Source organism: Triticum dicoccoides, chromosome 7A (assembly GCF_002162155.2).
Source record: "Triticum dicoccoides isolate Atlit2015 ecotype Zavitan chromosome 7A, WEW_v2.0, whole genome shotgun sequence".
Lineage (NCBI taxonomy): Eukaryota > Viridiplantae > Streptophyta > Magnoliopsida > Poales > Poaceae > Triticum > Triticum dicoccoides.
In genome coordinates, this window is record NC_041392.1 from 68,426,869 (window position 1) to 68,445,244 (window position 18,376).

Sequence of the window (18,376 nt, forward strand, 5' to 3'; positions counted from 1 at the left end):
GAAACTCGGTGAAGATCGGCGAGGGCAGCCCCTTGGTGAACAAGTCCGCAAACTAAGAGCTGGAAGGGACATGAAGAACTCGAACTTCACCGAGTGCCACACGACCTCGAACGAAGTGAAGATCAATCTCTATGTGTTTAGTGCGCTGGTGCTGAACCGGGTTAGAAGAGAGATAGGATGCGCTGATGTTGTCACAATAGACAATGGTGGCGCGAGAGGGAGGCCGCTGGAGCTCGTGAAGAAGCTGGCGGATCCAGCAGGACTCAGCCACACAGTTGGCAACGCCACGATATTCCGCCTCGGCACTCGAGCGATAGACGGTCGGTTGTCGTTTGGATGACCAGGAGATCAAACTGTTGCCAAGAAAACACAGAACCCCGACGTGGATTTACGTGTATCAGGGCAGCCGGCCCAATCGGCGTCCGTATAGGACACAAGATCAAGTGACGGAGACTTGAAGAATTGAAGGCCGTAGTGAGTGGTGCCCCGGAGATAGCGAAGAACATGCTTGATAAGCTGCATGTGAGTGTCCCGTGGTTGATGCATGAAGAGGCAAATTTGTTGCACCGCGTAGGAGATGTATGGTCGGGTGAGGGTTAGGTATTGCAATGCTCCAGCAAGGCTCCGGTATGTGGTGGGGTTGGATAGAGGACGACCGTCGGTAGCAGAAAGTTTGGCAGTGGTGTCTATAGGTGTGGAGACAGATTTGCAATTAAGCATGTTGGCACGGTCGAGGACCTCGAGAGTGTACTGTTGCTGGCTCAAGAATAAACCGGAGGTGTTGGGGGTGACATTAATGCCGAGGAAGTGATGCAACTCACCGAGATCGGACATGGCGAATTCCGCTTTGAGAGAAGCAATGATGGAATGCAATATGTGCGGTGTACTGGCTGTAAGAATTATGTCATCAACGTACACTAGAAGATATGCAATGAAGGACCCTTGGGATAAGATGAAGAGGGAAGAGTCACTTCGAGAGGCATGAAAACCATGGGAGAGCAAAAACGACTTGAAGCGATGAAACCACGTGCGGGGGGCTTGTTTCAAGCCGTAAAGAGACTTACGAAGGAGGCGAACATGATCCGGATGAGAGGGGTCGATGAAGCCGGATGGTTGGGCACAGTAGACCGTCTCCTTGAGCTCTCCATGAAGGAATGCGTTCTTGACATCGAGTTGATGGATCGACCAAGAGAAAGAGGTGGCAATGCTGAGGACCACGCGTATGGTGGCCGGCTTGACCACCGGACTGAATGTCTCATCATAGTCCACGCCTTCTTTTTGAGTGAATCCGCGAACGACCCAACGAGCTTTGTACCGCGCCAAGGAGCCATCGGGGTGAAACTTGTGCCGATAAATCCATTTGCCAGTGACCACGTTAACACCTACAGGTTTGGGAACCAAAGACCACGTCGAATTCTTGATTAAAGTAGTAAATTCATCTTGCATTGCATGCAGCCAACTGGGGTCTTTGAGAGCTGAGCGATAGGTGGCAGGGATGGGGGAGATGGTGGGTGCCGTGGTGGTGGTGAGAAAGAGGCGCTTGGGCTGGCAAAAACCAGATTTGGCGCGGGTACGCATTTTGTGCGAGTTAACGGGAGGCTGAACGGGTATTGCATGGGGCGGACGATGTTGCGGAGTCTGGTAGGTGGAGGCGGGTTCGCTGGGACCAGAGGGTGGTGCGGGATCCGAAGTAGATTCGCTCGGGGGTGCAGCATGCGAGGTGGAGGCGCGATTCGAGGCGGATTGACTGGGCCCGCCGGATTGACTGGGCGGGGTGCGCGGTGATCTTGTAGGTGGGGACGACCCGGAGGACGAGGACGATTCGGTGGGGCTGGCGGAGCGTGTGGAAGGGGAGCGCGTGGAGCGGGAAGACTGGTGGGCCGATGGGTGGGGCGACGGGATTGGCGGGGCGTGGGTTGGTGCGGATGCACACGAGTGGGGGGGATCAGGTGGTGCGTCGGGATCGGAGCAGGGCAGCTGCAGCAGGATTTGGTTGGTGGGATTAGGTGTGGCAAGGGGCTGGGTGGTCGACGGTGTGGCATGCACGTACGGAAAAACGGATTCATCAAAAACGACGTGGCGAGAGATGATGACACGGCGTGAAGCTAAGTCGTAGCAACGATATCCTTTATGCTCAAGTGGGTAACCTAGGAAAACGCACCGGGTGGATCGGGGGGCATGTTTGTTGGAAGAGGTGGCGTATAAGTTAGAAAAGCATAGGCACCCAAATACGCGAAGATGATCGTAGGAGGGATGAACACCGTGGAGACGAAAGTAGGGCGTGGAGCCATGGATGGCACGGGAGGGTCGACGGTTGAGAAGGTAGGTAGCCATGTGGAGTGCCTCAACCCAAAACGGGGGAGTAAGGTTGGCTTGAAAAATGAGTGTGCGCACAACGTCATTTGTGGTGCGTAGGAGACGTTCCGCCTTGCCATTTTGAGGGGAAGTGTGAGGACATGAGAAGCGGTAGGAGACGCCGTGAGTAGAGAAGAAGGAGCGAAGGGCGGAGTTGATGAACTCACCACCATTGTCGCATTGGATGGCTTTGATGACTACGTGGTATTGGGTGTGTACATGAGCAAAGAAGCGTTGCAAAGTGAGGGACGTGTCCGATTTTCGCCGTAGGGGGAAAGACCAAGAGAAGTGAGAGTAATCGTCGAGAACAATCAAATAATATTCATAGCCGGAGAAACTCACAACCGGCGAGGTCCATAAGTCACAGTGAATAAGCTCAAATGGCGCATAAGTGCGGCTAGAAGAAGAGGAAAAAGGGAGTCTAGGTTGGTGCCCTAGTTGACATGCAGTACAAGGGCCATTTTATGGCTTATTACACGGGAAGGAAAAAGTGCTAGAAATGGATTGAAAAGCTTGTTTGCTTGGATGGCCGAGGCGACGGTGCCACACATCGCCGTCGGAGGTCGTAGCAGAGAGAGCAGTGCACCGCGTCGTGTTGTTGCCGAAGAATGGGTAGAGGTCGCCGGAGCTAGCGGAGATCAGGATTACCCTCCGTGTGCGAAGATCCTTCACAAGAAAGCCAAAGGGGTAAAACTCGATGGAACAAAAATTATCTTTTGTGAATTGACGAACGGAGATAAGGCTAGTGGAGACGGAGGGAGAGTAGAGGATGTTGCGGAGATGGAAATTGTGGGGAGGGAGTGTGGTGGAGCCGGTGGCATGAATAGGGAGATGATGGCCATTGCCTACTACAATGCTAGAGAATTTACGCTGTAAAGAAGAGTCCGAGCGGGTGAGGTTACCAGGGTTGCCGGTGACGTGGTTGGAGGCGCCACTGTCGAGGTACCACTCGTTGGAAGGAGCGGTGTTGTTGAAGCCCTGGTTGCTGTAGGCGGCGTGGAGGAGAGTCAGGTGATCCCATGAAGGCTGCTGGTACGGAGAGGGTGCGTCGTAGGGTGTGTACTGCATCGGGTACGCCTGAGCATGAGACCCCGGACGTGGACCGAGGACGCCAGCCACGTTCAGTGGCACCCAGCCAGGACGCGGTGGAGGGATGGCCATGCCGTACGGGGCGAAGAACCCCATGTAAGGGTTGAACGGCGCAGAAGACGAGCCGCCACGTCCTTGCTGGCCGCCGCGGCTACGACCACGGCCACGGCCGCGCCCGCGTCCGCGGTCACCACCGCGATCGCCCCCACGGTCACCACCGTCGCCGCGAGGGTTGTAGTCGCGGCCGGGAGCGCGGTCCACCCGATCCTGAGGCCGATCCACCCGATCGCCCGAGCGGGAAGTAGAGCCTGCGCTGCTGCTGGAGCCGGAGGCACCGGACGGGCCGCCGAACCCTTGAACGGCAAGGACCGTGGCAGGGGCCTCTGCGGTGCGCTGAGCGAGGTTCTCCTCGGCGAGCTTCAGGCGCGAGAAGACGGTCTCGAACGGGGGCAAGGGAACCGTGTCCCCCAGCACGACCCGGATGGTGTCGAGACGGCCGTCAATACCGTGGAGGAACTGCGTGGTGAGGTCCACCTCGGAGACCGCATGGTCGATGTCGGCGAGACCCGCAGTGAGCAGCTTCATGCGTCACGCATACTCGTCGACGGAGAGATCGCCCTGTTTAAGATTGCGGTATTGGCGGTTGAGCGTCATGTAGCGAGCCGTGCGATTGGTGAGGAAGTAGTCCCGGATCCGGGTCCAGAGATCGAAAGTGGTGGTGGCGCCGATCACGTGGTCAACGATCTGATCGGAGAGGATGGCGTACATGGCGAGGGCGACGTGGGTGTCAAGTTCACGATACTGACTGTCGGCGTTGGGTGGAAGAGGGTGTTCGATGAGATACTGGACGCCATAGCAGATCAAGACCATAAGGAAGAACGATTTCCACTTGTGGTAATTGTGTTCGGCAGGGTTGAGGAGAAACTTGATGTGGTTAGTGAGATCGACGTTGAGAATGGGGTGTTTGGCCGGAGTGGTCGGCGGCGGCGGCGGCGCAGTGGAGTTGAAGAGAGGAGCGAACTGAGAGGAGGAAGGAGCGGTGGCGCTAGGGTGGGCGGGGATGGTGCCGAAGATGAGCGGGGGGCTAGTGCTTGTACCAGAGATGGCCGAAGAAGGAGCCGCGGAGGAGGAGAAGAGGGGCGACGAGCCGGAGGAGAGGATCGCCGCGGAGGAGGAAGAAGAGTGCTGCTCCGACATGGCGGCGGCCTGAAGACTACTGATACCAAGTTGAAGAGTAAACTTGCTCTCTTGATTAACTGATTATCCACTACATCAGCGATTACAGATATATAAGCCCCATGAAGTGGGCACGCAGGCCCGGGGAGTCGGTTCAGATCCTATATACAAGGAGGTGTCATGCGCACTACACACACTATACAAATACATGTTAACAGCCAGGGCCATCTTCATAAATTCGGGCCCCGGGCGAAAAACTAATATGGGGCCCAAATATTTGAACAATTCATATAACAAAAGAATTAATATGCGTAAAGGATACTCTCATTTGATTACATGTTTTATTTTTGAGAAATTCATATAACAAAGTCTTGAGCTGAATAAGAACAAGATGGAAACATGGGTGATACCACGATACAACTTGCAGGTAATGGATTTTCCAAGTTGCATGAATCGTGTACCTTTATAGTATGTAAACTGAGATAGGATTTTCTTCTAGTGCTGCATGGCCTGATTATGGAGAGGGAATCCATCAACAGGTTAATTGAGCAGGCAATATTAGATGAGGATGGAAGAGGGGTCAAAGTGCTCAGGCTTGGACAATTGGACTCCTAAATCATGCATGTTGACAAAACTTTTCTTGCTTACCCACCATCGTTTTCACTTTTAGTGAGATTTTGATGAATTTCATTGAATATTAATAATTTGAGTGGACAGCAATATCTTTACCTTTTGGCCAAAATATTTCAGTCATTTCACTTATACAGAAGAATACATATATTTTTCAAAAATTTCAATTTTTTTTGAGTTTTAAGTGAACGTCTCGGTCCTTTGGCCGGAATGCAAACCGAAATCACTGAAATTCAGTAATTCTGATAGGTGCTGAAATTTTTCTGAAAGTTAAATTTAAAACCACGCGCGTAACTCATTCTTTATACTTTCTTTCACTTGACACTTAGCTTCTGATTGGGTCAAAAAACATTCAGAAATGTTGGCAAAAAAACTATCCAAGGACAACCTTTCGATTACTCAGACAAGCTTGTGGAACTAATATGGTTTTTACTAGAAGTATTACAAGAGTCAGATGCACTCTTTGCACAAAAATGGTTAGCACAAATATATTAACCCTCATGTTGTTTGTCCCAGGAAAAATAACCCAATGGAAGTGGTGAATTGTTTAGACAAAAGTATTCAAAATTGAGAGTTTGACTTGTTGATGGAAGTGGCATAGCAACAATAGTTATTCTCAAGAGCATCCATTTAGATACAAAGTGGGTGTTTCTCAGTGGAGGCGATTCCAAGGTAGTACATGCCACAACTACAGCTTTATGTGAGAGAGGTGTCCAGGTACCTATCACCTTGCTACTTTGTTGATTTCACTTATTTGCTCACTGTTTATATGAATTGGTTTCATTTCTCGAAAAGGATGACTATAAATATGCAATTTTGTGTAGGTAGTCATGAACCAAAAGAAGGAATATGGAATTCTCAAACTGCGAGTTGCAGAGAGCAGCACTGCCTATCTGAAATTCTGCAGTGATGAAATACCTCAGGTAAAAGTTACTGAATGAAAACACTCAGAAACTTTCTAGGGTGCAGATATTGTAAGTGGGGTATAGTATAACTACTAGAGATATTGGGAAGGATTGTGAATGCTTCTATAAACCTTGCGTAAATAATACATCCAATGTTTTATTGGTGGAGAACAGTAGCACATATTATGCTAGTGTCATCTACCAGCAAATGTCATGAAATTACAATGTAAGCCAATGTTGCTAGCATATATAGTGTAGGAACAAACACTCCGAGAAACAATATATTCAATGATTACTTCTTCACTGCTACAGATCTGGATATATAGGAGATATCATAGATGATAAGCAACAAATGGGGGCAATTTACATCACAGTTTCCCCTTAAGAAGGCACGCAAGGATTGCACTTGCTTGAGTAACCCTGCAATGAAGATCCCAAAGGCAATGCGGAATGTCCACACCAGTGAGACATACTAACAATATGTTCTCATTATTAGCTGATTCTGTAAATCTCGATAAAAGCAAAATAGGATGATTTGATGTCCATAATCTGATAGACACTGACATGTGTTGCTACTCGCATTGTGAATAGAATTGCCTTCCAAGAAGGGTGATGAGCGCATGGCACATTGCTGCAGTGGTACATGCACTAGATGGTTGGAGCCTCTCCATGAGTGTGGAGATGATATGATGGACACAACAAAGGTCTGGCCGACAAGTATTGAGTGCGGATTCATTCCTCTCTAAAAAGCTTTATTCTTCTGAATCCGCACGTATATGTTGCTTAATAATGGTAGGAAGTTGAGATTCAGCATTATGGAGTGTCAGATAAGTTTATTGGCTTACTAGCTTCATTGGGCAGGAATGCATTTGGATAGAAAACCCTAAACACGGTATCAATAGAAAAATACTTAGTTGTATGAGTACATGAAATGTATGAATCGCCAACTCACAGAAACTCATTAAAACATGTGCCGCATTATTAGTGATATTCAGAGGGGGCAAATCACTGAAAAATAGTGCTCTATAGCACCGCTAATAGCACGCTATAGCGTGTAGAGAATTGTATCACTAAATATACCAGTGTACAATGTCTTGCTAATAGCACGCTATAGAATAGTATAATTTAGGGGGTGGCGCTATTTTGTATAGGACGCTATTTTTTACCATGAAAAATTTGAACTATGTACAGAACTTGAGTTGTTTTGAATTATTTACCTTGTTGGGTACATGAGCTATGATTGTTGTATACTTTTGGAATCTAGACAATAAAAGCTACAGGAAATTGGACACAATTTCAGCCCACATGACAGGGGTTCTTAATTCATTGGGTTCAAATAGGGCACCAAAAGTTCATGGACTAAAATTTAGGGTGCCAAAAAGTGTTTTTTAGGCTCCAAAAAATGTCCAACTCCAAAAGTTGCCATTAAATAGGTTACAAAAAAAAAATGTCGACGTGACCTGGACCTCCACCTTGGATTGCCGGCTGCCGCGGCCAAATTGGCGCCATCCCGTGAGCCATGGGGCCTCTGCTCGTCATCACAAGCACACAAGCGACCTTGCAGAGCCTTTGGATTTGGACAAGTTCTCGGCAAGGTCCACGGCCCCGAGACCCTTCCCCACAAGCCCGCACGCTGCCAGGGGCACGCAGCGACCCTTGTCCTCTGTGCGTGCCTACGCGCAGCTCCCTGGCACCCCATCTTCTCCAAGCGGGTGCTCCGCTCGCAGCCATAGCTCGCCCAGCTCGACCATGGCGCAGACAGAACCGGAGCTCTCCGCGACGGAGACAAATCAACCCAGGAAAGAGGCGAAAGGGGAGGGGTTCGATTGGAGTCTGTCGGGCTTCCGAACAAAATCGATCGGTGGCATGAGTTTTGCAGCCGGCGGCAGTCATGGGAGGGCCGCTGGCGGGCGGACTGAAACTGCCGGATGGGCAGTCGGGGCAGCGCGCTGCGTTTTTTGGTTTGGGGCAGCCGTAGCTGGTCTTTATTTTTTATTTTTCATTAATATGAGAAACTGTGGCATTTGTTCGGGCTGCCCAAAAAACTTTGATGCAAAATTTAGATCGAAGAAAAATGTGGAAGCTGCGTTTTTGGGTCCAAAAACACTAAAAACGGTTATGGCCTAGAGGACTTACATTAGAGATGCTCTAAAATGACCTATCGGTGATGATATATGGTTAAGAAACACGGGCTATACCATTCAAATGAGGTGGTTAAGTCAATAAGAAAACCCTCATCTAAAATGGGCTTCAATATGCCTTCAATCTTTCATCTTGAATACTCGCTCTATTACAAACCAGACATTTATTTGTGGATCTGTTCAAAAAGGAAGCACCACCTAAGGAGGGTGTCGACCCTTTGCCACTGATTCTGCCAACCGCCATTTCTAACGACGCTTGCTCCTCCACTGAGGGGGAGATCCCCTCCTCCTCCGACTCCATGCTTACCGGCTTCACAGACTAACAGTCTAATTAGAGTTCCGTTTTAAGAGTAGCCTTGTTAGATATTTTGATGCTTATGTGGTGAATGTAGTTGCAGATGTCTACTCGGAGTATAACTTGAGAAGAACTTGTGACGTTGCTTTTGGGTATATGAATCATTAATGCTTATGTTGGCTATATTACTTGTGGTCTTCTAAACTTCTGTTCGCTTCTCCTGTTTTGCTTGTTCAAATCATATTCTTCTATTGGTAGATGAGGTGGTATGCAGTGTGTAGAGGGAGGTCTCCTGGATTGTACGATTCGTGGGAGGAATGTCGTGAACAGGTGAATGGGTTATAACACTAGCTCCTATAAAGGGTTTCCAACTAGACAACGTGCAGAGGATCATTACTCCCAGTTCCTCCTCAGAGCGAGGTCTCCTGGAGTGTACGATTCGTGGGAGGATCATTGCTCCCAGTTCCTTCTCAGAGCGAAGCGCGATGATGGAGTAGGCAAGGGTGTCGGTCAGACCTGGTTTGGTGGCCTGAAGAACCTGATAATCTTCGTCCAGTTCGTCATCATTTTGGTGTTGATGATACCTTGTGCACGGTTAGTATACATTGGGACAAATGTTACTTCTTTTCTACTGATGTCCCACTTTTTTTTTCTATAACTGATGAAATATCCTTTGTGATGATTTTGCAGATGCTTTAATAAAATGTGAACGATGGAGCTCATGGGCGCTAACTTGATGGAATTACATGCTATGTTCATAGCAGTGGAGCTCATGGAGCTTATGTTACCTATTGCCTATATATTATGCAACTATGTTACATATTATGCACTCGTGAACTTGCTTTTGGCTCCGAATTTGTTGGATGTGTATGCACTTGATGGAGATATATATGCATGTGTGAACTTGACGTGTAGTATCTATATATTGTTGGATATGTATTCATGTTTTGAACTTGATGGAGATGTCTATGCATGTGTGATCTTGATGAATCTATATATTGTTGGTTATTTTGGTTTCAATTGCAGAGCTGTCAAAGAAAGTAATTAAAAAAAACAGTTTGGTCGATACGCCGAGTATTACACTCGGCTTGCACCCTCTAAGCCGTATGGCCCAGTATAAAACACTCGGCGCATATACTCTAAGCCATGTCGCCCAGAAAGTACACTCGGCGTAGTAGTGCCAAAAGCCCCAGTGACACAGCTACTGCTTGCCCTATAAGCCGTGTGTCAACCCGAGGCACACTCGGCTTAGTTTCGCAGTGTGGAAAATATGAGATGACTGAATATTATGTTGTATTGATCTGATACGTGTATGGGGTATATATAAAGGTACAATGGAGGAAGAGAGATTTGGAGTAGAGGACAAGTTAAATCTATCCTATCTCTATCTCTTATGTCTATCTTAAACGTAAATATTCTTCTAACATTTTTGCTTAGTCGTAGCGGGAGTGAAGGGGACGATTAAGACTAAATTTGAAGTCTTGCTTTTTTGTCGTCTTCTCCACTTCACCATCATCAACGGCGTCTCTAATAGGTCGGCAGTTAGGGCGGTGACTGCGTCCCCTTCTGGTGCCTTCCTGCCTTCTCCTCTATTCCCTCCCGAAGTCACAGCGGGAGTGACGTGGACGCTAGTGATGACCACTGCGCCATCATCTACTGCGTCTCTAATGGCTGACGGGTTGGCACCTGAGGCGGTGACTGCGTCCCTTCTGGTGCCTTCCTCATCTCTCCTCTATTCCCTCCCGCAGTCACAGCGGGAGTGGCGTGCACGCTAGTGACGACGTGGACGTTGTTGACTGGAGTTGTTGCCAATGAGTTGTTGTAGACGTAGGCCTGTATGTCGATGTCGAGGTAGCCGATCATGATGTAGCTATGGTCGAGGTAGCCGTGGTCGATGATGTAGTCATCGCGGATGATGAAGCCGCACAAAGTCAGAGGCGCAAAAAAAAGCGCTATGTTGTAGATGACGGAGCTGCAGTCATGGACAATGCACCTTGCGGATGTCAGAGGGTGCCGTCAGCGATGAGTCCACCGGTTTTGCCAGGACCGGAGGAAACCCATCGAGCACACATAGATTTTGCCAAAACCGTATGGCCGTGTAGGGTCGTCACTGTAGTGACGCCGTGTCGATGCAGTCGTGCTGTTGTGGATGACGCGGTCGGTGCCATCGTGGTGACGTGATCACTGCTGTCGTCGTGCTCACGTCTTGCAGAAAAATCTGTCGGAGGACGCTAGGTGTCTATCTTGTGGACAAGGCATCGGCGATGTGTTGACGAAGATGTTGGTGAAGACCTTGGTGATGAAGTGTCGGTGATGACGCCGCAGCGACTGTGTCGATGATAATGTGTCGCTTGAAGGTATCCCTTGTGATGACTAAGTGTCGATACCGTGTCGTGCCAAAGAAGTTGATGAAGATTGCATCTCGTTCCACACCGGTCTGATGTGTGGATGGTGCATGTTGAGATTGCTTCTGTAGATGTGCTCGATGAAGATATTTTTTTCTCAGGCACGCTGAAGTCCTACAGCTTGGTGTCGCTCGGTTCGGAAGATGTCGGCGTTGATGCAGATTGGTTCGGTGTTTCTGCAGAAATCAGACTTGATGTAGATCGCTTGATACAGGCGCCGGTTGGCGGCTGGTGTGTCGCTCAGGCACGCGGCCCTCCCGGGGTCGATGCCCGCGTATGCACGACTGGAGGTGCAGCTGGCGGTTGGCGATGGCTTGTGTGGGCATGAGGAGGCACGTGTTGGAGTCCAGGTTTTGCTGCATGCATCTCCTTGCACGAGATTGGTTTGCATGGCCAGGTGCATGATTCGTGGATGGATATGTGTGCATGCAAGCTTGCTTTGCATGGACGTACTTACAGATGGCTGGACGAACCTTTGGTGAAGCTTGATGTCGAGGGGCAAGGTGATGTGCGGTTGATGAAGATCGGATCGCATGCCTCTTGGAGGAGCCGGCGGCCGCTGTTCTGGATCACACTCGCACGATGGTGTTGACATCTGTGCGTGTGGCCAAATTGAGGAGGGCACCGTGCCGCTCATAATAGATCGATCCGTGGCGTTGTTGACGTCGTAGCCGAGGGATCGATCCGCTGTTTGTCGGCGGGTGGTGTGCGCTATCTGCGGCGCATGGCTCGGAGCAGCAGCACATGGTACCCCACGTCCATGGTTGCTGGCTTGAAGTTGCGTCGGAGGTCGTTGGCACCGGGCCGCCGAAGCATTTACTTTTGCTGAAGATTTTCGCCGGATAATGGGGTAGATCAATAGGTTTATTTGAAGGCTATGGAAAACTAATCTAATTGGATTTTGAAAACTAAAATTGGATCTAAACTACAAGACCAGTCTAATCTTTGATTTCCCGGGTGCCACGCCCCCGGGAAGAGGAGATTAATCTCTCCGGGGGCGGCGCGCTGCGGAAGTGGTGGAAGAACCTAGGATCGGCGTCGTTGGACAAACTGCTCTAATACCGTATGAAAAATATAAAACCCTAAAATTATGTGTTGTATTGATCTCATGATCTGTCCCTCGTAGGGGTATATATAGAGTACAACGTGGAAGAGGCTTGAAGTACAAGGCAAAATATTGTGTGTCTAAACTAAGTCTATCTGTATCTCCTTATTTCTAGCTAATTACATTTATACTTCTAACACGCAGAAGCCGTGTATGCTTTGTGTACTAGACTTATGGACATACACGGCTTATATGTACGCCGTTTGTTCTTGAAGGCACACGAGCTTAGCATATACTCAGCTTATGGCCATCCCACGTGGCGTCTTCATTAGTGCGGCCGACCGTGATCTCGCTCTTGTTGCTGTGTGCCAGCGCATAATACTCCGTTTATGCGTAAGCCGAGTGCCCGATAACTGACACTTAGCTTATCGGCGCTAAGCCGATCAAATGTAAGCTGTGTGTTGTACGTCGAGTGTAACACTCGGTGTACTGTTTGCCTGGTTTGAAATGTCTTTTATCATGTATGAAACATACCGGAAAATGCCTTTGGTGATCGAGCTCACTGGAGGTCTTCAGATTCAAAATTCAAATTTCTTCAAAATTTATATTTTTATATTTCAAAAAATTCTGAAAAAATTACAGATATACATGAAGGCATAACACACATGTGTGTAGAATTTCAGGGCAAAACACATTGAAATGAGGGCTGTGCAAAAAAGACAAATCTAGGGCTGTTTAATACATGATACTATTCATCCTCTCAAGCCATGAATTCGTCTTCTTTGTATAGGTCGCATTTCAATGTATTTTATCATGAAATTTTACACACATGTGGGTTACATCCTTACATACACGCATAATTTTTTTCAAAATGTTTTCTAACATAGAAGTTTGAATTTAAAATTTTCAAAAATAAAGGCCTCCATGGAGCTCGGTCACCAAAACGCCATTCTCTGAAACATACACGGCTTACAATGTTTTTCCTGCAGTGTGGGTTTCAATATGCCTTCAATCTTTCGTCTTGAATACTCCCTCCGTTACAAACCAGACATTTATTTAGAAGAAATACAAAATTTGGCTCTAGCCCAGGTCACCGATGTGTTGTTGGCGATCATCGTTGTCCTATTCTGCCTTCATTCTCACGGCTGCTCCTGACAAGTTGCTATCACCGTACGTCTTTGTTGCTGCAATGAGCAAGGATGAGGCAAACCTGTTGGAGGATGGTAGGCGTGTGCCGTAGCAACTTGACACGAGCATAGGTTTTAGAGAATGTTGAGCCGTGCGTGCTGTGTCTCTATTGTACTTGAACTCTTGAATTCTCATGAACTCTTCTACTGGCTATCCGTTAACCATCCTGCCGTCCGTAACTAATAAATACAAGCATGGGCATAAGCAAGGCTTGTGCATCTACGCTCTTTAGCACCATGCACTAGCTAGCAGGAGCAAGATCAGGGTTAAGAAACTTCCTATATGTCTGAGGCGGCTTTCAAGGCGGCCTCCATCTTTTGCTTTCGAGGGGTGCTCATTGAAGATGGTATTTGTACCCGCAAGAGAGTGAAGTTGTTAGATGTGTTTTTGTGATGTCCTTACACTTTTCGACCTCGATGTCGATATTAACAGCTGGTGGTTGTGTGAACCCTTGAGAAATCCTATTCCACAATAAAATTGTGGATAATGCTCACATGCATGGGCGACCTATGAAGATCTTGATCGCTTAGCTCGGCTCGTTGCTCCGCTCACTTATTTTTTCTTTTCGCCGCTCTACTGCTAGCTAAAACTATTGTTTTATAGTTGAAAATTTTAGCTAAATCAGAAGTTCTTCCATAATTTAGAAAATGGGCCCAAGATGTGTCAGGAGGCTTCAAATCTAAGGGAGCTTAGGCCAACTCTAACCGATTTCCTATCTGACGTTAGAGGAGGATAAACTCCATTTTTCTCCAGTAACCAGCACCCAACAGATCCCCTGAACTGAATAGCAGAGGATATTTTATCCTCCGGCGTCTATCCCGCGCCCAAATTTGCTCGGAAGCTACTGCTTGGAGGAAAAAAAATCTTCTACCCTATGATGCCTCACCCAACCAGCTCCAACGCCGCATCTACGCTGATGCCATCCTGCGCACCCCCGCCGCCATGGACGATCCATAGGCCCCACCATGGTCCTTGCCCTCAGATTTATGTCTCTCTCGCGCCATCACTGGTGCAGAATCGGTAGATCTATTGCTACCGCCGCCGGCAACGAGGCCTTTGCCATGGATTGGCCGGTTACCGAACCACACAGCCTGACAATGCCTCTGCATCGCATGCAGGTATGGCCTTCGCCTGTAGCCACACGGATCTCACTTGTTCGAGGTTCGCCGGTAAAGACACGCCCGACTGTCGGCCGGGCTTGGCACTACCTGCTCGTCGGCTCCTCATTGCCGGTCAAAGTGCTACGACTGCCCGTGCAGGTGGTGTGCCGCGTTTCCATCACGCCAGAACACCCCGGATGGGTGTTCTTCAAGTGCAAAAAAGATGGGGTGAACACCCCCGATAGGTGTTCTTCAATAGGTGTTCTTCAAGTGCAAAAAAGATGGGGTGAGTGCTTCTTTTGATTCGGTTGTATTTTGGATTCGGCGCCGTTTGTAGCTCATTGATTGCTCAAATTTATGTGTAGGATGGATGTAAATTTTGGCATTGGAAAGAAGAATATATCGATTTATTGATAGCGAGAAATGAAAATAAAATAATTGTTTTACTCCATTATATTTAGGGGATCAGCTAGGTCCGTCTAATACTTAGTGGAGTAAAAATACTTCTTTAGTTTTAGAGGATTCGGTTAGAATTGCCCTTAGTACGTGAATAAATGATATCACCGTCTCTGTTGCTTTCAAATGGGCGTGGACAAGTAAAGATGAGGCAAAGGAGGATGGCGTGGACAAGTAAATTAAAGATGAGGCAAAGCTGTTGGAGGATGGCGTGGACAAGTAAAGATGATGCAAAGCTGTTGGACGATGGCGTGGTGTCCCTTAACTCGTCTACTGTCCGCGACGCTTAAATACGAGCTACCGCGCACACGACCCAGGCCAGAGGTCTTTGCTCGTTAGCGCCATCACACTTGCTAGCAAAGGAGCGTAACACGTTGCGAGATATTTCTTTTTTGAGGGAAACGCGTTGCGAGATGGTTGCTTCGGTATGGTTCTTCTTATGGCTGGCCTCCCTCGGTGCCCTCCAAGTTTTCGCTCTCAGCATACGCCTCCTCGCCAATCTCGTGCTCTTCCTGCGCCGGCCCAAGGATCTCCGTCGCACATACGGAGCCTGGGCTGTCGTCACCGGGCCAACATCAGGCATCGGACGTGCCATGTCCCTGGAGCTCGCACGGTCTGGCCTCAATCTTGTCCTCGTCGGTCGTAACCCCGCCAGACTCCGCGACATCTCCGAAACGATCTCTAGGACATACGCCATGCAGACCAAGACCGTGTTGTTCGATTTCTCCCTCGCATCCACTGCGCAAGGTATTAAAGTATGGAAATCCTATCTGGCGACCGTTCGCTGGCAAATGGGTGACAAACGAACCCCTTTTAGTGGCAGTTTTAGTTGTGAGATAAGATTAAATGGTGGAAGTTATAAGCAAAAAATTTCCTTCTCTGACAGAAAGTGTCATGTCGCTCTGAACAAACTGTCATCACCCATAACTAAAAATGCGACAAAATCGTTAGCAAATGCCGCTATGCCGGTCGCTCCTTCTCTATCGCGGGGGGTTACGTTCCCCGAATCCACTGACGCGAGTTGCAAATATAGACAACTTGCCAATAGCAAACGAGTAAAAATCAGTATGAATAGTATAGAGTGTGTGCCCGTCAGATCACAGACCGGTCGTCTCATATCGTTCGATCTTCTGCAGGCGACGAGGCGATGAGTCGCCTCCGGGAGGCCATCGCGGGACTGAATGTAGGGATGCTGGTGAACAACGCCGGGGTGGCGAAGCCGGGCGCGGTGTACCTCCACGAGGTGGACGTGGAAGCGTGGGTGAGGATGATACGCGTGAACGTACTGGCGCTAACGGAGGTGACAGCGGAGGTGCTGCCAGGGATGGTGCGCCGGGGCAGGGGTGCAGTCGTGAACATCGGCTCGGGCTCAGGATCAATCCTTCCCTCCCACCCTCTTTACTCTGTCTACGTCGCCACTAAACGGTACATTGCAGAGTTCTCCAGGAGCCTCTCCGTGGAGTACCAGAGCGCAGGCATCGATGTGCAATGTCAGGTACGTAATCAGTGCGTGGCGCTCACATCCATCGTGTCACCAGATTACCTTTGGTAGTGTCATGTTTGCAGATCCCATTCGTGGTGGAGACGAACATGGTGTCGAGTGCCGTGAAGAACAGCTTCTTTGTTCGGCCGTGGGTGCTTAGCCCGGACACCTACGCACGAGCGGCAGTGCGCTGGATCGGGCACGGGACGCTGTGCATCCCCAACTTCGCGCACCGCCTCCAGTGGTGGTTCACCTGTCTCTTCCCGGACTCCTTCAAAGACATGAACCTCCTGAAGCGGAATTTGCAGCACAGAGCCATCTTTAGGAGGATCAAGCCGTTGAGGGAAACGCGGGCGAACTCACGGGAGTGACAAGATCGGTGCTGGTGTTCCCTCTGATCAAGGTGGTTCAGAAATTCAGAGTTCATAGTTGAGGAACACGGGGCTACTTGACTGTGTTGTGCCGAACTTAGAGCATCTCTACTCAATCTCTAAAAAATCAGTCTTTTTTTATATGATCAATTATACTTTAACTCCTTACATTTAATCTGTCAAAAAAGAAGAGTTCCTAGCCGAACTCTTAAATTTAACTCCCTAAAAAATGGACCCTGGTATCTATATCTGCTGAACATTCGATAGGAGCACCCGGGATACCGAACAAGGCGTTTGGGGCGAGCTGTTTTATAGACTGAACAAAAGCATTCATTCTGGCAACCCAAGATCCTGAACACACGCGACACCACCGCGGCGCTCAAGCGAGACCTGAATTTCATCGAGGGTGCCTGAAAAACCTCTCCAAACCTCAGACCCCCATCGCCGCACCACCCTAACCCCCAACTTCCCCCGATCCCCTCTGTTGTTCTTCCTCGTTCTTGAAGCTTTCATGAGAAGAGCGGATGAACCCTAGGATGATCTCACACTACTAGAAAAACATATGTTGCCTTGTGTTTCTCCATATGCCGAGTGTATATTATCGGCCGACCGGCTTACACATCTGTAAGCCGTGTATCAATGGTGCGGCACACGACAATGACCCCTGGACCTGGGCGTACCTCCACGTACGGCGTGACACGGCACAAAAACGCTCGTTGTATAGAAAAAGACTCGATGTATTTAGGAGAAATCTGAGTGTGTACTTGGAGCACACGGCAATCACCCGGGCCATGTCGCCGTGCTCGTCCATGTTGACGCCACCGTGATGGGCGGCATGTAAGCCGTGCGCCGCGCTTGTACACTATGTCCCACCAAGTATTCACATGGCGTAATTACAGCTGCCAGCCTTTGACTGCATACCCTTGCTCACACACAATGACGCCGTCTCGTCATCGCACCTCGTGGTCGGGCGGATTCCGTTGCCAGTAGCCATTAATGGCGGCATAGTGCCGGGCACCTATCGGCCACCTACCCCCCTCCCACCCCCACCCCACCGCTCCTACAAATGCGACTCCTCACCCCATCGATATCCCACATAGCTCGCTCCTGCTGTCGAACTTAGACAGCCAACGCGCCTCGCCTCCTCACCCAATGCTACGATGCCTCGCCACGACCATGAAGCCGGTGACGGGCCTAATTTTACCCAGCTCTGGGCTCTACGAGGAGATAAACCCTACGTCTTGCTTGGTGTTGTATTGTGTTGGGGTATAGTACATACTATAGTGTCTACCACGAGATTGTTCTTGTCTAGTGGAGAGGAGTCATCCACGGATAAGGAGTTCTTGTCCCAAACGGCAAGGCTTCTGGAATCTTCCTTGTATGTGTCATGGGCCACCCAAAGTGGCCCCGGATGGATCCTGATCTCTGGGTCCTCGGCCCGGCCCGCCAGTCCAGGGAGTTGACATGGTGAGAGGCCCCATAGCCGGGACACTATAAGCAGCCCATGAACCGATCTTGAAGTCTAGCCGCACCTCATCTTATCCGAGTTTCTGGTTGTCTTTGGTCGCTGGTCTTGAAACTAGTTCAACAACAACTTTCCACCATCAGTGTCTTCTTGCAACCAAGTTTCTACAGCGGACTGCATCCGAGGTAAAGTAGAACACCTTGGTCCTGAAAATGTTGAAGGAGTATAGCCGAGCTACATGCAGGAAAAGTCTCCCATGCAGCCAACCGAAC

At 49.1% G+C, this 18,376-nt stretch overlaps 1 protein-coding gene across 1 annotated transcript; it reads left to right on the plus strand.

The window, feature by feature from the left end:
- Nucleotides 1-15,130: 15,130 nt before the first annotated feature.
- On the plus strand, nt 15,131-16,770 carry LOC119332537 (very-long-chain 3-oxoacyl-CoA reductase 1-like). The gene is made up of 3 exons (XM_037605718.1): nt 15,131-15,532; nt 15,922-16,280; nt 16,352-16,770. The coding sequence occupies exons 1-3, from the start codon at nt 15,199-15,201 to the stop codon at nt 16,637-16,639; spliced, it is 981 nt and encodes a 326-aa protein (XP_037461615.1). The 5' UTR covers nt 15,131-15,198; the 3' UTR covers nt 16,640-16,770.
- The last annotated feature ends 1,606 nt before the right edge of the window (nt 16,771-18,376 follow it).

What these genes read in the sequence shown, in the direction of transcription:
- LOC119332537 (XM_037605718.1), top strand. Translation starts at nt 15,199, where the DNA reads ATGGTTGCTTCGGTATGGTTCTTCTTATGGCTGGCCTCCCTCGGTGCC. An exon ending in CCTCGCATCCACTGCGCAAG is followed by an intron (nt 15,533 to 15,921) that starts GTATTAAAGTAT and finishes GATCTTCTGCAG; the next exon opens with GCGACGAGGCGATGAGTCGC. An exon ending in GCATCGATGTGCAATGTCAG is followed by an intron (nt 16,281 to 16,351) that starts GTACGTAATCAG and finishes TCATGTTTGCAG; the next exon opens with ATCCCATTCGTGGTGGAGAC.